This window comes from Daldinia decipiens (genome assembly GCF_022478715.1).
Source record: "Daldinia decipiens strain CBS 113046 unplaced genomic scaffold F4813scaffold_7, whole genome shotgun sequence".
Lineage (NCBI taxonomy): Eukaryota > Fungi > Ascomycota > Sordariomycetes > Xylariales > Hypoxylaceae > Daldinia > Daldinia decipiens.
Genome location: NW_026054550.1, coordinates 84,247 through 105,296, shown reverse-complemented (window position 1 = coordinate 105,296; position 21,050 = coordinate 84,247). Strand labels below are relative to the sequence as shown.

At 45.2% G+C, this 21,050-nt stretch overlaps 4 protein-coding genes across 4 annotated transcripts; 2 read left to right on the top strand and 2 right to left on the bottom strand.

The window, feature by feature from the left end:
- Positions 1-3,614: 3,614 nt before the first annotated feature.
- On the top strand, positions 3,615-4,889 carry F4813DRAFT_401025 (scavenger mRNA decapping enzyme; the record flags this gene model as incomplete). Its single annotated transcript, XM_049248346.1, has 2 exons — positions 3,615-3,849; positions 3,976-4,889. The coding sequence occupies exons 1-2, from the start codon at positions 3,774-3,776 to the stop codon at positions 4,887-4,889; spliced, it is 990 nt and encodes a 329-aa protein (XP_049101972.1). The 5' UTR covers positions 3,615-3,773.
- Positions 4,890-4,963: 74 nt separating this feature from the next.
- Positions 4,964-5,698, bottom strand: F4813DRAFT_386877 (uncharacterized protein; the record flags this gene model as incomplete). Its single annotated transcript, XM_049246478.1, has 2 exons — positions 4,964-4,998; positions 5,059-5,698. 2 exons carry the CDS (start codon positions 5,696-5,698, stop codon positions 4,964-4,966), a joined length of 675 nt encoding a protein of 224 aa, XP_049101971.1.
- A 1,456-nt stretch (positions 5,699-7,154) lies between these two features.
- On the top strand, positions 7,155-12,645 carry F4813DRAFT_379412 (MFS general substrate transporter; the record flags this gene model as incomplete). The annotated part of the gene is made up of 9 exons (XM_049245453.1): positions 7,155-7,336; positions 7,524-8,869; positions 10,114-10,594; position 10,735; positions 10,776-11,077; positions 11,164-11,446; positions 11,504-11,528; positions 11,600-11,786; positions 11,991-12,645. The coding sequence occupies 9 exons, from the start codon at positions 7,155-7,157 to the stop codon at positions 12,643-12,645; spliced, it is 3,462 nt and encodes a 1,153-aa protein (XP_049101970.1).
- Positions 12,646-12,930: 285 nt separating this feature from the next.
- Positions 12,931-15,625, bottom strand: F4813DRAFT_350651 (pre-mRNA splicing factor component-domain-containing protein). Its single transcript, XM_049242322.1, has 2 exons — positions 13,457-15,625; positions 12,931-13,376 (listed from the first exon to the last, which is right to left on the bottom strand). Exons 1-2 carry the CDS (start codon positions 15,467-15,469, stop codon positions 13,047-13,049), a joined length of 2,343 nt encoding a protein of 780 aa, XP_049101969.1. The 5' UTR covers positions 15,470-15,625; the 3' UTR covers positions 12,931-13,046.
- Positions 15,626-21,050: the final 5,425 nt, after the last annotated feature.

Here is a 21,050-nt window from a genome sequence, read left to right as displayed (position 1 = left end):
CAATGTGCAAATGATCAATTGTTTGAATAATTGGGGTTGCCCGGAGACGAGCAAGATGCTTTTGATAAGGGGTCGATTATCGACGTTTGAAGCCGATAAGAGCAGTCGTTGAGGCAAACTTACAAATACCTCGCGTTAGGCTTCTTGTAAAGCCATTCTACAGAGCCCTGGGCGTTGTTCACATGGGATTGGGAGGAGATGTGTTTAGAAGCGTGGAGTTCGAAGGGGGTGGTCGGATAGTTACGTACACGTACGAGCCCAATTAGAGAAGAGACTTGATTCAAACTCATCCCCTTGTCGTCGTAGACCCAGACTAGACGAATTGTGGTCGCTAAGTGCATAATGCAGACGCGTTGAATATCATGGACGGTGACATGTCTACTGCATGGTAACGGTATGCTGTGAAACATACCACGGCATTAACAGCCATCCACTGCTACTGACTTATCTCCAGCGAAGACACACGTGGAATCGATAAGCCATCGGGTACGTTCCATTGGGGGCCACCTACCATGCCGATATATTAAGTCTGACCATTGACGCGATGCTCTGCCGTGGTCAGGGGCTGCCGAGTGCTTATTTTGCCGCGGAGCATACCTAGGTAAACCTCGGTATTTACCTTCCTACTACGGCTGCTATTTGAGACATGGTGTCATGGGATGAGGTAGTTGAAATGTAGCTTGTGGTGTCATCCTCACTACCATGTCGCCATTCTTTATCTCTGGTGGGAGAGGGTAGGTACCTAATCTAACGCAGGTACGGTTGGGGTTCTAGAACTATGAAGCTAATGTAGATATTAGTTAATATCCCATGCTTAATAGTGTAGGGTCGAGTCCTGGCTTAAGTAAATTTCATATTGCTAGAGATGTTTACACTGTCGTCTTGGTTTATGTTTCAACTATTTCGTAGTCGAGGTTGTATGAGTAAATATTCGTTAACACACATCCTGGAAGTCTTTGTGAAAATCAGATGCTACCATTTATAATGAACATAAGAATTACTTGGTGAGATATCCAGGGTGCTAGTTCAGGGGAGGTAAACCTCCGTGGTCTTATCATTGATGATATATAAGCTCTATTAAAGCACACCCTTCCACATACGACCATAGAATCTGGAAAGCTCGGGATCCCGTCCGCTCTCCCCCTTAGATAAACCGGATATCGCCGGATCAGTAGTTGGGTCGGTGACGACCAGCGAATCCCCGGTGTTGTATATTTCTTCTTCTTTTTTTATATACTCTCCTACACGCAGACAGTTTCTTTTGCAAGGTATTTGAGAAGTAGGGTTTTCCTACTGAGTTCTGACTCCCATACCTCGACATCTAGCTTGACAATCCCCATCATCCGCATGATAGTTTCGGACATGGTCTCTGTAACTTCCCACAGCGACTGCTTAGGGTCAGTCTAGTGAAGCCTCCACATGCCGCTAATAGCTAGCATACTAAACTTAGACGGTCATCACTGAATTCCTGGGAATGGGCCACTGCCATCTGATGGTCGTTTATAAAGCCCATAGTCCGTTAGATAATTCATTTCCATGCTATCGAGGATACTTATGCTCCGGATGTTGATGCGGTCCACTGGCCTTGTGTTTTGAGCGGCATCATGTCACTCGCTATTAGAGTAATAAAGGTATCTAGCACGACTTGATAAAAGAGCTGAAAGAGTAGATACGTATTGAGATACGTTATTTTCTAATATTTTCGAGCTACAGTATTAGAGCCCCTTCCGAGGCTAATGACAGACACTGCAGCTCCCACTTCATTCATATCGCAAATCAATATGATATGTCGGATCATGTAACTAATTGATATTGTAGTATAGTTCCATTGTCACTTACAACACTTGATCGATTCTTAGGTGTCACCTCTGGCATATTACAGTCACCTGTTTATATTGGCTTATCCTCTGGGGACTGATATAAAGGGTATAAAGGGTAATGTCCCCGAGTAAGTAGGACGCCTATGACTAAGGATAAACTCATGAGATGGCGTCCACAAATATATTAAATTAAATTGCTTTGGCCACCTTTCTGAGCTTAACACTGGGTTATATAAATCTGTGAGTGTAGTACAAACAAGGTTTTCGAGCTTAGCAGCTTAATGGAAGATGCTTGAGACATTACCTAAACGCTTGATGATTGCATACAAATAACTTAGAAGGCAGCTAGCTAGGTGGCATTTTTCAGCTCCAAACTTCACTTTGCCACATTATAAGACTAATGTGAGATTATAGCACTGGAATGAGTGATTAAAGAGACTACTGTTAAGCACAGTAAATACAAAACATCTTAATGAGAATCTGAATACAAGTCAGTCTTCTGTCTTCACTAATGAAATAACTAGCTTAGTTAGTTAATTAATTCACACATATTGCTCATATACCGTTCTTATTAGCATGTAGTGTCTCGATATAATGAAAACTGGGAATGCTTAAATATGGTGTTATTAAAATTGTCTATTTAAGGGTTTACAATAAACCCCTAAGTCAGGCAGATATATTATAGTTCGTTGCCTCTTTTACTAATAGTTCTTTTTTTTAATATGGTTGCTACATTAGGTAGTGGTTAAATCAATGATGACAAGTAAGTCCGTCCCAGTTATTTCCACTACATGTGTTCCAACACCACATCACCCTTAAATATTAAGCTCAGATTTATCCAGTGCTTAACCTAGTTTTAGTTTTATTATATTGTTAATAACCCCTAAAACTGGCATGGCAAAAAAGAAACAGCTCGTATGTAGCATGGGGGGTTAAAGTCCCTAAGGGATGACTGCCCCTTTTTTTCTTTCAAACATTATAAACAAGGCTGCATGTTACATCTAAACCAGGTGTCAAATACTGATGTAGATGAAAAATACATATCTTATTAATCAAGCTGTCTTGTACATATAGGTCATCTATACATCCCCCATTGCTAACCTGTCCTACCACGCCCAGTATCTTTCTTCGAAAAGCTAGGCGGTCTTTAATCATTTTGATTTTTAAATCTTCCGCTTCCCCCCTTTCCTCCCCCCGGAAGTCTTGCGCTAGGTACCTTAGCAGCTAAAAAAAATTGGAAATTAACATATGAAATACCGCGGTATCCGTAATACGATCGGATAATAAGGAGGTTAGTGAGCAAACAGCGGAAAAGTTGCGGCTGTATCGGTTAGGACGGCATCGGCTGCTACCAGCTTTTATTATGGAATAATTAAAAAGGGGTCTTTACATAGCCTCGCATACCTACATGTTATTTAACATACCTTGATAAATTGACACGGGAAGCTGTCTGTCTTAGCTGAATTTCACGTTTGATCTATTAAGCTACTATGCATCACATATATATATTGAATATTGTGATAGGTACCTAGGTAGGTACCTAGGTACTTGAGTTATAAAAGGGTTCATGTCTTTTGCTATTCGTTATCAAAAACTGATGATTCCGTACCTATTCGACTTCATTAATCCTGTACAGGATTTGGTAATATGAGATTGTATTCCACAAGGTGAATGGCTAAATGCATGATACCTTAGTACCTAGATGAGATGCTAGAATGGATCTCACTCCCGGATACATACATGTACCCTAGGCAGGCTCATTTCCAGGTACGGCCCGCGGAGTTAGATTTAGTTGGCCTGTTCGCCGAGTTACATACTAGATGGGGTACACCGACTGAGGGGTAGCTCCGATAAGGCGTTGTCGATACGAGATAAAACGGCCGTATTATATACATATTAGAAGTTGACTTCAAATGTCTTCCCCCCCCCAATATAATCCAAATTATACCGAGGATGGCGACTGAAGAAAGTAAACGTCGTGTTGAAGCGCTAATCCCCAAGTTCCAATTTGAGCGCGTGATTAATCAAGGTGCGTCATGGTTATAAAAGAATCCTATTATCGACAATGCTACCCAAAATGATATCCTCCATATGTGCATTCTCTAGAGCTATAAGATTAGGATATATGATATAAGAACTGACACAGCGTAAAAAGGTGAAGCAGGACGAGACATCACGCTATATGGACAAGTTGACTCGCAACCTGCGCTTCTCATACTAGAACGCGCTCCTATCCCCGACGCCAAAGAGTATCTGTCCATCTTGCCTGTTAATCTACGCAGCATCACAAACCTAGGCAATAATGATATATATTCGTGGTTCCTAGCCTCGGGAGGGCCCATCCTCAAGGAAAATGAGAACGACAAATTTGCCGACTTCAAGATATCCATGATATGCCCCTGCACAGACAAGCATATCAAGAAACATAGCAAGCAGGGATACCGTTTCGTGACAGAGACACCCGAGATCTACCGCGATAAGGTGCGACCGTTTATGCAGATAAATCGAGAAGAGGGCCGATTGAATTGGGTCTTCAACATCATCGAAGGGAGGAAAGAAGTCGAAGACGTCATTTATAGAACACCATTGGGCCAGGATGGAGACGAAGGGTTCCTAATGCTGCCGAATCTGCACTGGGACCGAAAGACAATCGAAGCGTTACACCTTCTGGGTATAGTCGAACGACGAGATATCTGGAGCTTGAGGGACCTTAAGAAAAAACACATCCCTTGGCTGAAACATATGAAAGCCAAGCTGATAGACGCCACGGTGAAGACATATCCACAAATCGACACGGATCAACTGAAACTGTTTGTTCATTACCAGCCAACTTATTACCATTTCCATATCCATGTTGTGCACGTCATGTTAGAGGCAACTTCTACTCAGTCGGTCGGGAAAGCGATTGGGTTGGATAGTATCATCGAACAACTCGAATCCATGTCAGGAGATGAAGAGGTTGGGATGGATAGTATCTCGATAGGCTACACGTTGGGTGAAGCATCGGATCTGTGGATCGAAATTTATGAGCCACTTAAGAACTCCGGTAAAGCTTCTCAACCGCAATGACAAGGTCATTAACACCCGGCCCGCTAGCACAGTCGGTCCATTCCCCGTTATCTCGAATGCAATATACTTCGTCGTTAAGTCGGACCGTGCAGCTCTTTGTGACGCCCGCCTAAATTATCAGTCAGCTAATATTACTTCCGATAATAATACGTAGAACGTACATCAGTACTCCTCTTGATGCTTTCTCTCAGCATAGCCATTCCAATAGCTCCGTCATCCTTTGCGGCGCAATCGTTCAATTTCTCAAAGTCAATAGCGTGTTCCAGCGCGCAGTCTTCAACTAGTTCTCGCTGCGGGATCATCTTGTAATCCCTCGTCAAGCACATGGTGAAACCGAGATAGCTCTTGGGGTCCGGGTACAGATGATAGGCGCAGAGTTCGATGATATTACCCATGCACTCGGCGGGGCCGTGTTTACATTGGACGCCGTCATTTTCGGTCGGCGTTCCAATATACGACAATGTAAAGTTGACCTTCTCATTTATGCGCATCATAGCGGGTAGCACTAAGTCTCTAAGACAATCCCTAGCATCAGGGCATTTGCTCATTATGTGCGCCTCTAGAGGGACGAGTTCTGAATCCGTCGACACAGAAATGCTAGAGGTTGGCGTCAATGATTGTTGTCGAGAGGGTTCAGGGACAAACATAATAGCGTATGCGGATACGGCATGGTTGTAAAATACTATGTAAAGCGCGTAGAGAGATGCGACGATGAGGGTCATTGCAAGGATCGGTCGGCGTTGACGTCGACAGTGATTTCGCGTCGCCGGCTTCTCCTCCATTATCGGAAGACTGATCTTGGTAGCCATATTCTCAGGTAGTCTGGCCTATTAATTTTTCTAAAGACTGGTAAACAACGTGATTACTGAAATGCTCTACGATGCATCTCGTATTAAAATTTTAGAAAAGCACTGCAACAATAAAAATGAAGACTGGAATTGCTATTATTGGATAGCAAATGACGAAATCAAGTCACGATGGTATGGGAAGGGATGCAAGTTTATCGTGACTAACGTTAGGCACGGGACTGGATTCAAGAGGTGACCTAAGGGGCTTTCCCGAGGAGCCTCCTGTCGCGGATCTCATGTAACTAAGTGGCCCAGCACATACATACATAGGTAGGTACCTAATGGTAGTACATGCATGGGGGCGCAAAAGCGTAAGGTTTACTATGGAAACTAACTGGAGCTACATGTACTGCTTGAAATTGGGCCGAGTCGGCAAGTCAGGCGCCGGTTGGTTCTGCTATCTGCCTTGTTCTCTGTTCTGCTTACGTGAAAAGAATTGCCCTAAGAGATCTAGAAACGTGGGGCGCAGGTCGCATTTATCGATGTGGCTGATAAAACCCACCTGCCACCCACCTGCCTTAACCTTACCTGTCAGCCTGTTAATCTACATGGTAGCTTCCGGTGGCAGCGACTTTGAACCTTACATTACCTACAAATTGTACGAATGTACATACACATACCCTGGTTAGGTCCCCTAGTCCAAGTAACCCTGGCAGTCCTTTCTAGTAGATCTGGTATTACGAGTTCTGACTGGACCATGAGACTGACCCTTCTAACCCACACATCACCATTCGGAATCGAGTCAGGGTGAATAAGGCCGTTCAACGTTACCATTGACTTACCTATTCCATCCAGTTTTTCCGATATGTCTTAGGAGCGATTGCCTGATGTTTCGATATTATTACTTTCACTTAAGTTTCCCATGCTACACGTACCTTCGCGCATATTTTACGCATATTTTTGCTGTCCCTTACCTGCATAAGTCGATACAAGTCGATACATTCAGTCCTTCTACCCACTATAGTCCACTAACCTACAGCGGTACCCAATGAACATCCCTGCAACTGTAACGTTTCTAGAAATATACAGTCGCTGATTCGGCAGTTCGTTCTGACTCTTACCCTCTTAGAATCAAGTCACTTGAAGCTACCAGCGAACATAACGAACATATAGCACTCGTACTATATAGGGTAGTCTCGATTCGAAGCTGATTTTCGCAAACTTTCCTTCAGACAAATCTTAGAACATATATAACTTCCTAATTCTATCTTTTATCAGAGCATACGTACTTTCTTTTAGTATTTGTGCTCCGTTTAGACTCGCCTAAACCCAGCCGCCTCTCACGACTTATCGACTTGTTACTTATCGTAGACATGACCTCGACGTCATCACGAAGTCGTCCTACTCCTTAACTAACACTAAAATCGCATTTTATACACGACTCAGGAATTAGATAATGGGCATGCTAATCGCAACTATGAAATCCGGCGTTCAAGACTTCCTTGGGCCCCTTTCCGTTGATGAGGCAAAGGCGCATGCGTTATCACTTGAGTTCTACCGAACATTTCAGCATCTATCTGCCAATTCGTTGAATCAATTCCTCCCGACCCCGATATCTGAGTCAGTATTACGGCCCACCGCAGGTAGAGAAAAGGGACGGTATGTTACCATAGAATTTACCCACCAATACTATAATTGAGCGTTCGGAAGACTTCGCCTTTGAAGCTCCGCCTGCTTTCGACCGGTAGGCTAATTTATAGTACAGATATTTAGCTATTGATATGTACGAACGAATCCAGTCAATATAACGTATATGCATCTGGTAACTTGAACTAACAGCTAGCAGTGGTGGTACTAACTTAAGGGTTGGCTTTATTGAGCTACTCGGGAACGAAAAAATCGGCAATGGCGGTAGTACCAATGGCGACTTGGGGGCTTTAAACGGAGAATCGACGTTCAACATCCGTCGATTACTTGAGAAATCATGGCCGATCTCAGATGTACTTAAAAATGAGAATGCCGATTCGCTATTCAGGTGGATCGGGGCTTGCATTGCAGAAGTTGTACGGGAAGGCTGTCGGGAATTTGACCTACCTCGCGACCAAGAACTTCCTATGGGAGTCACGTTCAGTTTTCCAATGGTGCAGGAGACCTTAGCCGACGCAACACTAATGGCAATGGGAAAAGGTTTCGCTATCACCTCTAGGCTACACCTTGGGACTCATTTGGTCAATGGATACGAGAGGTCTAGGACTCCAGACTTACCTCCTATCAAAGTTGCAGCTATCCTAAACGACTCAGTTGCGACATTGGTCTCCTTCATATACCAATCTAAAGAAGATGAAACCCATAAGGCGGTAATGGGACTTATCTGCGGCACTGGTAGCAACGCAACGATACCCCTTAAGAGGAGCACTCTCCACAAGGACAAGCAACCCGGAAAAGTTGAAGTCCTGGATGAAAATTCAAGCGATGACATGAAAATTGCTGTTAATACTGAATGGAGTATTAACGGAACAGCACCAGCCCTACGAAAGTTTGACCTAATCAGTCAATGGGATACTCAGCTCGACTCTGAAGGCGAGGCACCTGGGTTTCAACCCCTTGAATACATGACGGCGGGTCGATACTTGGGCGAGCTTGGGCGACTAATGCTACTAGACTACATCGAAAACCACCTAAATATCCCTTCGGATATTTTGCCCCCGCGGCTTTTAACACGCTTTGGCCTTACAACTACCTTTCTTAGTCATTTCCGCCCTCCGGTTGCAGAAATACTACTGGAGAAGCTGGAGGCTGAATTTCCGGAATCGACTGCTAAGGCACCTTTCCGGTGGACGGAAGAAATCGCGGAAGTTTTATATAGGATAGCTAAGGCTATTGAAGTTAGGGCTGCCGCTATTGTTGCAGCAGCCATAATTGGATTGCTTGCTTGTGCGGGGGATATTCCTATTCGAAAATCACTCCAAGATAAGACCAACAGCCATACCGTTAAGACGAAGCCACAACCCAAGGTAGAGTTGATTGTGGGATACACGGGTGGGTGCATCGTCCATTTTCAGGATTACTTAGCAGACTGTCAGAAGTTTCTCGACTCGATAATTCAAGCCGAATTTGGAGATGCTGCTCCTGTAAGGGTCGTCATGAGCCCTTGTCACGACGGCGGAATCACTGGGGCAGGTGTATTATGCGGTGCCTCTCAAGCGAAGTCCAAAGACGTTGACGTCTAGGATTTTAACATCATAATATAGACTAGGGATGTTCCGGAGTTTGGAGAGGCATACGTTCACACCAACATGGAAAGGAATATCATCATGACCGCTGCATATTATGGCAGCAGCACAGGTACGCTCTTATGATAGAAAATCTCATACGCTAGAAATGGGTATTACTCATATTTACACTTTGATAAGCTCCATTTCTGAGCACGCAATACGGCTTAGTGCCGTGAATATCGCCGAAGTGGGCATGCCCAGCGAAAAGACAATTCAACTTGTGATATGTGCACCAACCTCATTTTATCGTGCAAAGAAAAGAAAACTAGGGGCAAGGTAAGTTGAATACTAGAGTCTACCAAAACAATGGTGTATGGCGGCATACGAACTCTTTAGGAAATATTAAGCCGTTAAGGACGATCGTACGTTATGAAGCAGCGTTGGCGTTACTAGCTGACTGACTTATATTAGGTAGGTAGGTAGGTAGTTAGACCACATAGTATCTATGTAGAAGTCAAACTACAAATTACAAACTACACCTTGGGGTCTGACCGAGCAATGGTCACGCGGACGGACAGTTCTGGCCAAACGCTGAAGACCGAGGATCGGGCACTCGACGGTTCCCCGCATATTTCGGAAACGATCTGCTGCCTCTCATGAAAACCCACCGTTCACCAAGTCCGTCCACCAGTCCACCTTGTGCGCATAGTAGCAACCCGCATGTACCACGGTTGGCTTCTATAAGGGGCACCTATCCTATCATCAACATCCATCTATGTAGTTCCACCTGCAATGAGCTTTTTTTTTTCTGTCTTCTTTTCTTTTCCTTCACCGACTCGTCTATTCCTTCTGTCTTAGAGTTGTCGACTTTTTACTTATAAATCGTACTTTTCTCTCTTTCCATGTGAGAAAATCTAGTATATTAATTGCTCTGACAATAACTTCTTTTCAGTGTCGAGAACAGCTACCTAATATATACTAGGTTAGGTCACTTATATCTATCTAAGCAAAGCCTCGTTCTAACGGCGTCGGGAATTGTCAAATCCTTTGGTAGTTAATCTCTTTGGTGGCTCGACGAGACCAAAACTTGCTACTATACTCAATTTCGAAGAACAGTCCCTAGCAGCTGGAATAATCCCGAGCTGTTCGCCGTCACGATGGGCGACGACGGTGATGCTCGACCGCACGGGAATGGCTCCGAACCTGTCACGGAGCGAACAGCTCTCTTGGGGGATAGACACTCCCAAGAACCACGCCCTATCGCGATTCCTCGCGGGGCCAATGGCAAAAGCAGCATCGCCGACGACGGCAGCGGGAGCGAAAATGACCTTGACCCGAACGAGTCGGATTTGCTGGTGGCACGCAGCTTTACGTCGGGGGCGTCGGGTCTGGCGCCCGAATCCTTCGAGTCAGCCATGCTTCGGGGGCGTCGCCGATCTAGGAGCACGATGCGTCGCCGCGCTTCCATTTCCCGCAGCTATACGTCGCTCTCGCCGCGGCCTACGCTGGACGGGCGGCAGCCTGAAGATTCGTTATCGAGTGCTGTTAGCGACGACGAGGCCGACCTCGAGGCTGCTGATGTCCAGCGTGCCAAGCTGAGGCCGGCATACTTGATAGACACGGATAAGAAGCGGTTCGAAATTGTGTTCCTGAGTATTATGCTGACGCATTTCATTGCGTGTTTTGATGGGACTATTGGTATGTATCTATAAAAAGACATTTCGTATTGTTATTTCTAAAATGGTTTGCTTGCAGTGGCTAATAGTTAATAGTAAGTGGAATAAAACCCTATCATTTCGACTTTCTCAAGAGAGGACGTCGAAGTGTATATACCTAATACAGGGTAGGGTTGCAAAGCTAATACAGACGCTTCAATATACTAGATGGCATCCTCACACCCGGTTATCACAAGTTACTTCCGCAGCTCTAATAGCGCTAGCTGGTTGTCGACTGCATTCCTCCTGACGAGCACGGCTTTCCAGCCCGTCATTGGCCGCCTCTCTGATACTATCGGTAGGAAGCCGCCTTACCTAGCTGCTATAGTCATCTTCGCACTCTCGACGCTGTGGTGTGCTCTTGCACAGAGCATGACGAGCTTCATCCTTGCGCGGGCTGCTTGCGGGCTCGGCGCTGGAGGTGTGCTGGGGATGGGAAATATCATTATAAGTGACCTGGTGCCTATCGAGTACGTCCCCCTTCGTCCTACTGTCATGGCCAATTAAAGACGGAAAATGGTCATCGCGAATAGATTAATACTGACCAGAGCGAAAGGCGTCGAGGTTCATATCAAAGCTACATTAACGTTGTTTATGGGTTAGCTTCAGCATTGGGGGCGGCCTTAGGCGGACTCATGGCAGACAGCCTCGGCTGGCGCTGGGAGTTCGGCATCCAGGTCCTTCCCATCATCCTCTGCTTAGTGGTGGCTTGTTACGGCATCCCCGGTGATCTGGGCCTACAGGATAAACATCAGACTTTTAAAGAGGGAATGAAGACGTTCGATTTCAAAGGATCCATCCTACTAACTATATCTACCACATTTTTGATCTTGGGAATAGTACGTAGGGACCTGCAACCATTGGTTTAATTATATCTGCTAACTGCAATTGTGTAGAACCTCGGAGGCAATGTCTTGCCTTGTAAGTAACAATATGCTTTCCCTGGGGAGAAAGGGGGCTATTATGACAATATAGACTAACACGCAAATAAGGGTCGCACCCGTTCATAATCGCCTCGCTTGTTATCTTCATCGTCTGCGTTCCAGCATGCTTATACGTAGAATCGAAGCACGAACGACCTATCATGCCTTTAATCCTCCTACATCAGCCACCAAGAGCTAATATCATCTTCTCAAACTTCATCGCCTCCTTCCTACTAAACGCCATCTTATTTAACACGTGAGTCCTCTCCGCCCCCCCTCCTCCTGCCCCATACCCGTTTTGCATTTTAACAGAACACACGCCTCAAAACCTTCATTGTTACGTATATTATAAGAAATTATGATATCAAGAGTACACAGTTCACGGAAACCTAAAACAACAGCACGAAGAGGGAAAGAGAAAAAGAAAGTACAAAAGATCTAATAAGAAACCACCTCGCAGCCCCCTCTTCTTCCAAGCCGTCCTCCTCACCAGCGCCACCACATCCGGGCTCTACCTCGTCGTCCCCGTCGCCACGGCCAGCACCACCGGCACGCTCACCGGCTTCCTGATCTCGTACACCCGCCGCCTCAAGTGGCCGCTCACCATCGGCACGTCTCTGTACCTAGGCGGCACCGCGCTGCTCGCCACCATGCACCGCGGCTGGCCCACCTACGCGTACCTGCTGTGCCTGGTGCCCTCGTCCGCCGCCCAAGGCTTCCAGTTCCCAGGCACCTTTCTCGCCGTGCTCGCCGCCTCCGAGCACCGCGAGCAGGCCGTCGTCACCTCCACCCTCGTCCTCTGGCGCGCCCTCGGCAGCGTCCTCGGCGTCGCCTTCTCGTCCCTCGTGCTCCAGAACGCCTTGGTGCGGTACCTGGCCGCGTTGGTGGTGCCGCCCGAGGGCCTGGGCCAGGATTGGAAGGACGCATTGATAGAGAAGGTCCGCGAGAGCGTCGAGGCTGTCGCCGCGCTGCCGCCGGGCCCCGTGCGCGACCAGGTCGTGGCTAGCTACGAGGCGTCGATCCGACTTACCTTCCTGTTTCTCGTAGGCTTCGCTGCTATTAGTGTTTTGTTGGTTGTGCCCGTCAAGCTGCCGAGGCTTGCGGCAAGGAAGTAGGATGTTAATTGGGTACCTAGGTAAACTATCTGTAAGTGAACATTGTTGTTGGGGCAGTCGAGTCAAATAGTAGATTAGTCGAGAAAGGGAAAGAAAAAGAAAATTACAAGGAAAAGGAGGGATATAGCAATTTCAGGGCCTCATGTCTAAGCGCTTGATTCATTTACATGATGTTTTACGTTCTCAATTGCTCTCGAACTCATTTCATAAGCTTAAACGGGGTTTGATCTAGGTTGCAATAGTCAGTTTAGGTATCCTTTGCTAAATAAAAGCTGTACCATAAAGTGTGACCCTTCTCTCGACGCTTCTACTATCCTGCAGTCAGTAGTAGTACGTAGGTAACTATGCGTTAAATAATATACAATCTATGCAATTGAACCGAACCCGTTCCAATGATGAAATTAATGGTAGCCGTTGACGCCGTCCACTAAGGCGTCGAGCTCCTCCTTGGTCTGGCGGTACGCTTCCTGCGCCTCGCGCTCCCTGCGGCTGACATAGCCAACTTCCTCCCTCAAGGCCTCTAGTCGACTCCTGGCAGCAATCTCCTCCGACACAGCCAGCGTTCTAAATGCGCTAAGAGCGAAGCTCGCCTTTTCAAAGGCTTCGTATGCCTCACCCATCTTTGAGCGGAGCGTTTTAGCTCGCTGCTGATACCCGCCCAGATGGAGTGTGAGCTTCTTCTCAAGCTTTGCGCACTTCTCCACGGTTTCCATCGTAGAGTCTTGTATCGCCTATAGAGAAAATATTAGTATGAGTTACCAAATATGTATAAATAATTTTTTTTTTTTTTTAGGAACGTTGGTCTACTCACATCGAAAGCGGCTTTCATTGCTACTACCTGCTCTTCCTCGCCATCATCTTCGTAGCAGCCCAATCCAAGGAGAAGCGCATTGCTGCCCTCTCGCTCCCAACTTGCCTGGATCTCCTCGGGTTTAGGCTTAGTATTAACCTCCATAAGAATCTTTAGTCGTGCCTCAGCCAGTGAGGCGTCATCGATCTGTTGTATTTGGGAAGGGCCAACACTGGATTTAACACCTCGTACCGGGAACTTCACCGCATCATTCGCAATAAGTAAAGCAGCCTCTTTAGCAATTTGAGCCTCGATAGGGTCGGAAATCGAGGATGCCCGTTGGATAAGGGCTTCGAAGTTGACAGATTCCGGTCGTGGTAATTGTTTTTGCATCACTTGAGTCCGCCTCTTCTTCTCTAGTTGCTCTTGAGCTTCCCTAATAGCACGCTCCCGTTGATCCCGCACCTCAGCATCCTCTTCGGTCTCATCCATCATTATGACTTCTCGTTGGTCCTCTGGTATTTCGAGCTCCCATTCTGTCTCTTTCGGTTTGGGCAAGGAGGCGAGACCATGCTTGAGCTGATGCTTCATTGGTAAGTCTCGGAGTCGCATATCATTAGTTGACCCCCCTACCAGGGACATATCCCCATCGCCAGCGTTCAGCGCGAAGCTATCCCTGGGAGTCCGTAGTGGTGTTTGGCCGGGCCTTCGAGGCGTAGCACCGACTTCATTTATGCTGGTACGTAAAGGCGTAGCTAAGGGATTAGGCGTCGACATTACTTGCTTTCGAGGGGTGGCACCTTCGAACCCCGTCGAACCGGCCCCCTCTTGAAGATCAATATTCTCCCCCCCTAACAATGCCGATTGGTTTTCTGTAAGAGCTCGAATATTCCTTATTTCATTAGCAACCCGATCTTCCTGTGGCGGAGCCATAGGTGTTCGAATCGGCGTTTGCGAGTTCAGGGTAGAGTAAGTGTTTACCAATCCCCTGGTCGCGTCGTTCTCGCTGGCCTGGGCAAGCAGGTTTGCTCGCTCGCCCATCATACCCATCTTGACTATGTCCTCAAGCTCGCCATCGCTAACTTGGGGGGATGGAAGAACGAGCGCTCGCCTCTTGCTGCTTTGCTCTGCCTCCCGAATCTTTTGCATCTGTCCGGCCTTCAAGGCAGCCTGCATGGAAGCTGAAGGGGCATCCTTGTCGTTTTTTCGTCTCTTCCTTTCCGTCTCGTCATCCTGTTCACCTTTACGCTTGTTCGCAAGCTGCTGCTTCCGAGGATCGAAAGCAGCTCGTTGCTTCTCGTTTCGTGTTTGTTCGTCCGCAGTATCATAAAAACCTTGAGCGGGTGCTTTCTCGAATGGGATGTCGGCATTGTAGTCCATCTGCCCCTTCTTGCGGGTTACCACCTTGATATTAATACCAGCGGTCTTGAGTTCCCGGCGTTTCTGTAAAGCAGCAAGCCGACGCGATTCTTCTTGTTGACGCTCTCGAGCCTTTCGCTTTGCCTTCTTTCCTTGCGTGTTAGCCAAGCGAGCACGCGCCTCGCTTAACATCTCTTTCTCGTCCTCGTCGAGATCGATGGTATCGGGTTTTGCGGGTTTGCTCTCGGGATCTGGGTCGACCTCGCCTGGTCGCAGTCTTCGTACATCGTCGGCTGTGGGTGCTTGGGTCTCGCCCCCTTCAGGACCGGTTAGGCCAAGGCTTGAGGATTCTCGCTGCTCGGCTTCATCGAGAAGTTTCTGGTAACGTTCCAAACACTGGTTTGCAGTGCGGCCAACAATAGGAGCGATTGTCCGCCATTGAGTTGGCATCAACTTGGCCAGATGAAGCAATCTCTCGTCCTCGTCCTTACTCCATTCTATCTTTTTGATGCTGGGATCGAGCCATTCGTTCCATCTGGCTTTGCATTGTTTAGGCGTCTTTCGCGGTAGCAACGACGATACACGCGCCCATTGATTTAGACCATATTTGGAAACAGAAACTTTGAGGATTTCATCCTCGATATTAGTCCACACTCCTCCCTTAACAACCGGCATCCTGATTACCTATGTTCGCGTTCGGTGTCGCGACTTTAGGTGGGAGGTAGTAGACGGTTTGAAGTAGCCAGCCTTGTTGGAAATTCCTTGTTGCGAAGGCGACGGATGATAAAAAGCCTTGGCGCGAAGCCAAGAGCTTGTCGATAAAAGCTGCAGGTGGGTACCTAGGTACCTAGAGAAGCACCGGCAAAATATCGGGAAGCTCAGTATACGCCCTATCTTTTATACCATATCCCCCATATACTAGCATATATTGCATACATAAATATTTGTACTTAAATTACATTCTTATTATCGCATTCTTCAACTTCAACCCCTTTTGATCTTGGGAATAGGCGACTTCGTTCAGCTTTTTACTTCCCCTCCTTCTGACGTACAATTCCCTAAATTATATTCGTCGCATTTTTCTTTCAGCGTCTTTTCAAGTATTCATTTTTTTTTTAAAAAAAAAAGACGCATATACTTAAACTGCCTAGAGTAATCTATTTTCTAGAACTGATGGTCCCCAGCACTTTAAGCAATTAGCGGGTGATGAAGTACGGAAGCTACCTACGGAAGAAGAAAGGATATCTTATGTACGCTTAAGCAAATTCTTACGCATGTGTGGTTAATCTTAAACCCAAGCCAGGACCAAACATGGATGATAAGATAAGATGGTAAGATAAGAAGGCATACAACTAACTATACGCACCGAGATTATCCTTTGTTCTAACCTAGATGTCTCATATATGGCTGTAAGAACTTCTAAGTCCTCTTAGTGATAGAAGTTGAGTATCATAGACAATATTTATCGGTCATTATGATTAATCTACACTACCATTAGTTAAATTCGTGTAGCGGATAGTTATCGTCTATATCTACTTATGTACAGTTAACCTCTTAGTCTTATATGTCAGTCCCCTACTTCCCCCCACCAAGCCTCGCCATAAAATCTAGTAAATAAAGGCTAATTAAAGAAGTAAAATATGTGTTAAATTTAAATCAATTTTATTGCTATTAGTTGTTCATAATTCTTTCTAGTAAGTGTGTAAACCGAGTGGGCTTCGGTGGGAAAACGCAGGACTGGCGCATAAGGATGGTATTATTCTTGTCTATTTATTTCTCTGAAAACCATTACTATAGGTTAAAAATATGAGTTCATTGCCGTAGTCTCATTATATAGGTACTCCGATACACTAGTACAAAATACATATACCATCTATATCGCTTGTTATGTACAATCCGTGAAAGAACCCGCCCATCTAGAGCTACGGAAATGGGGGACTTCTCGGGCTTAAATGTGTTTCGTCAAGGCCTCGGGACATTATAAGCTATCAGGAAAAGCCTCTATCTATAGACTCGTGTTCTTGGAACGAGAACCTAAAAACCAGCCTCTCGAAATAGGTCCTACCATCCGTTATGATTCGTCGATATTATGTCACTTCTTTTACAGATCTTATTTTACGGCTTCTCGGCATAATGTACGACACAGCGAAAATGGAAGGTGAAAATGGCATACAGCCCTCGTCATTCATCGGGGTATTTGCATCTGTGATCAACGCTGGACCCGTAAGTTTCCAAGCATAGCGCAGCAAGCAGTATCCTGATTGCATGCATACCATATACACTACTACCAATAGCGCGACTAATGGTTAGTCTGCTTTGCATACTTACCTCGTTGATAGTTCGTCTACCTCTCCTTAAGAGCGAGTCCCCTACCTACCTTTTCTTTCCCCATTCTCCCCATTTTCCCCATTTACTTCATGGCGAACCTTCGTCTAGTTGGCTTTATCTTTATCAACCAAACACGTAACATATTTTGGGCCGCTCAAATCCTTATGGAGTAGCCTATTCTATGCATTATTTACGATTCCCTCATGTACAAGGGTGATCGTGACTGTTATGGCGCCAAGGTGCCAATAGGGGATATCCGTATTGGAAACCAAGGGTGGTTGGGGAAGAGCTTACAGAGACCCAGAACAGGCGGTATTACCAATCCTTGTACCCTGTGTAATATTACCTTACCCTCGCAAACGCAGGCACATGGATTCTATGTACATACACCGAAATGTGCTATGTAAAAGTCGTCTCTAGCTAAGAAAAGCCAAGTCAAATTCTCCTCTGCTTCCTAATACCACACCAGCCCTATTCGCTCCGATCATTTAGGTTCGCCGAGGAGCTTTATACTATATGCTATTATCTTGATGTTACTTGCGGTAGTGATGTTCTTATTTTTTATTATAAACGGGAAAACGCAGAATATCTAGGATGGGTAAGGTCTTGTATGACTAGTTAGCTGCCAAGGGCTTCTTAGGTTTACATAGCAAGGATAAAGGCCTAACGGGCAATTGCGGGAGTTGCCAGCTGGTACGGCCCACTGCGGAGATGATGTGAAGAAACATATGAGGGGATGATGACCGTATCATTTGCCCAATGGGCAAACTCAATACTATGTGGATTTGTTTCTGTACACACTAAGATACATTTGAGATGGAACAACACAGATCAAATCCTTCACACGCTCTCGCCGAGAATGACTAACCTAGTAGAAGGAACTGTGGGGTGACCTACCTAGAAGTATGAGCATCTTCAATCCGCAATATATTGCCACGAATTCTTGCAGAGGACAACACAAATAACAAGGCGGGCCCCTTTTCAAGTATGCTAATCTAAATAGTAGCCTAAAAATAGTCCAGAGCAAGGCTACATAATCTATTAACTGAGTATAGTTCTTAGCAACATCATGATAAATTTATTGGTTGGTTGTTTGTATATCACCGGGGCAAGAAGAAAGACAGGTTCTGTAAACGTCTCTACAAAAATACGCGTATTCTCATGGTTCTAATTTGATCATTTCTTTGCGGGTACTCACTAGAGTGTCTTTGTTTCGCTCCAGAACTTGTTGTGTTAGGTCCCAATAGCATCATCACGTAAGAGAAGGGGTGCGAACTAGTGCCTTAAGAGATACACTACATATGAAGGAAGGGTAGTGGACCTAGCCTACCGTCATAAAAGACCGGACATGGGTTAAAAATATATCCACTCAACTAAAATAATATTTTAAAATAAATAAAAATTGTATAAAATATTTTTAAAAGGGTCATTAAATAATAAATACTTAATGAATTAAATTAAAATTAAACCACTTTTCTTTTCTCTTTATAACATTTAAACTATTATAATGTTGTAATAGCACGTGACCCTCGAAGGTTTAAGTAGTGGGGACAATTCTTTTTTACCCATGTCCGGAGCTTTATGGGATACGAAAAGATTATCCTATGTCGTTCCATTCCATGGAGACCCTGGCAAAAGATTTTTGTGGTACAATACATACCTCCACACTCTCCCGAGCCAGGGCCTACTTTTGTTCGGTGGAGTAAAAATATCCTTCTTTGTGTCCTTCTTTAACTAGCACATATAAAGTAGTGGATCAGATAATGAACCTTTGTTTCCGATTTGCTAGATGGATATGTTCTCTCCGGAGAGCAGGGGCTTTATCTTACAGCTCAAACATTCAACTTGGTTACTGGAGAATGTTTGGAATAACCATTTTCGGGTAGGTGCGTCATCTAGAACATTGCTAATCATACCTAGATAGGTATGTAAATGTCAAAGCGTATCTACCCATGTAAGAGGTACCTAAGGCATGAGGTCGGGGGCGACTTTTTTTCTACGGTTCGCCTCCCCTGTGCCATTTCCTTGGGAACCGAGCGTGGAGCAATTCCTTTTTCTACAGTCTATCTAGCATGATCCAAGGGGCAGATATCACGCCAGATTCACGATGTTAACAAATTAGTTCATTAGAGTCTTAGGGGCCATACGATCAGACATGGGTGTATCTAACCGTTGGTAGGGAAATAGCAGTTTATTAAAGCGACAAAATCCCAAGGATGCGATTCAGAAGCGCGGTAAGGGGCACATCGTTACGCAGTGGAGGAATTACAGTGGTGTATATACGTACTGTTGTCCATCCTCGGAGCCACACCTTCATGAAGCCCTTTTCAAAGCGGCACAAACGTTTACTGGCTTACGCGCCACTCTCAGCCTCAACGTTAAATTAAGCATGCATGTCCTAATCCATGTCCGTGGGTGATCCTATTTAACTCCACAGCGGTACTAGGGGGGTCCTCCCGCGCCATCGGTAGCAATATCAGAGTCGTGTTATCCGACAGTTATTCTAGGATTGTAATACCTAGCTGGATTCAAGATGGCGTTGAAACAATATCCCCTTCTCTATAACACATATGTAAACGTTTATACAGACATCTGCCTATAAAATATACTGAATCGAATATCAGAATATATCAACTTCTATATATCACGTCAAGAGCAAGGTGGAATCGCCTTAGATAAAGCCCCTTCGGGTTTGCATGCTACTTATTACTGGAAATTATATTTTGGATTTCAGGCTAGTAGCTGATCTAGTATTTACAAGCTAACAGCTAGGTGCTTATCCTAAACATATACTATAGTATCTAAATTGCATCATCTGGGTGTTAAAACTGTCCGAGCGAAGATCTATGTTGAAATATACCTATTCTGGAAGATATGTATACGAGTGGATTTCAACCAATAGGCTACTAACCTGACTGGCAACTGGCTGGCTAGCTATGTTTCATAGCCTTGAATTACCATCACGAAGTGTCTAGCAACTACGCTAGTACTGTTCAATATCATCAGTAAAGAAAGTTCTAGGTTAAGGGTGTTTTATTTTGTACTTTAGATGTCTAAGATAGGCAGCATCCTGGTCCCTCGGCTATTGGTTTAAGCAATTCATTGTTGTAAGAGTATCCCCAAACTTGAATATCAGCCAAGCATTGAAGGTATCATTCACCTTGTAAAGGCAACAATCAAATATGTTTACCTAACAGAAACCTATACTCTCTAACTGTCGTTATACAATAGTCTAATACCGATACCCTTGTAACCGTATATATGTACAAGCATCCACTCCACAGACAATATCAAAACGGGACGTGCCGATATTTATCTCCACAGTGAGCCTAGGCATCGAAATAAACTACAAAGTGTCTTTATTTGGTTAGTTATCTTCAATTAAACTTTCGATTTTACATATCCTACAACAGATCCCCAGTAACCACCAAGACGTCATGATCTTACCGAAGGCCATGGATAACCTAGCAAAGAAGCCAACACCACTTCCAGGGGGGGGAGCCTACATATACACAACGCATTGCTTTAGTGGAAATGGATCTGCTGCATATCGTTACCGTCTAATTAGAAGTATGGATTAGTCCCTGTAATGGTACTACCGTCCATCCCGAAGTGACCTTCATACGTCTTAGTGATAAGCCAGGATATAGCAGCGACCTCATCCCGATAGCGTCCATTCTCCAGAAACGGTATACACAGACACCGCTAGTCTGCTTTCGAAATATTCAAGAGTTTTACCTTGCCTTATGTGTGGCATTCTGTGGCGGAGTTATCCTCCCGAGTACGGATCTGTACCTTGCCTACATATACACTATGCATTCAAATCACATATAACATGAGTCTACAGAGATATCCACCTCCGTCGCTCCTATTACTTGTCTAATATTGCAGATCCAAAACCAGCGGTTAGAACCCATGAGTCTACCTC

Bases quoted from the DNA above. Each gene is read 5' to 3' on its own strand.
- F4813DRAFT_350651 (XM_049242322.1), bottom strand. From the start codon at position 15,469: ATGCCGGTTGTTAAGGGAGGAGTGTGGACTAATATCGAGGATGAAATC. The intron at 13,377-13,456 runs GTGAGTAGACCA...TTTTCTCTATAG, and splicing joins CAATGAAAGCCGCTTTCGAT to GCGATACAAGACTCTACGAT.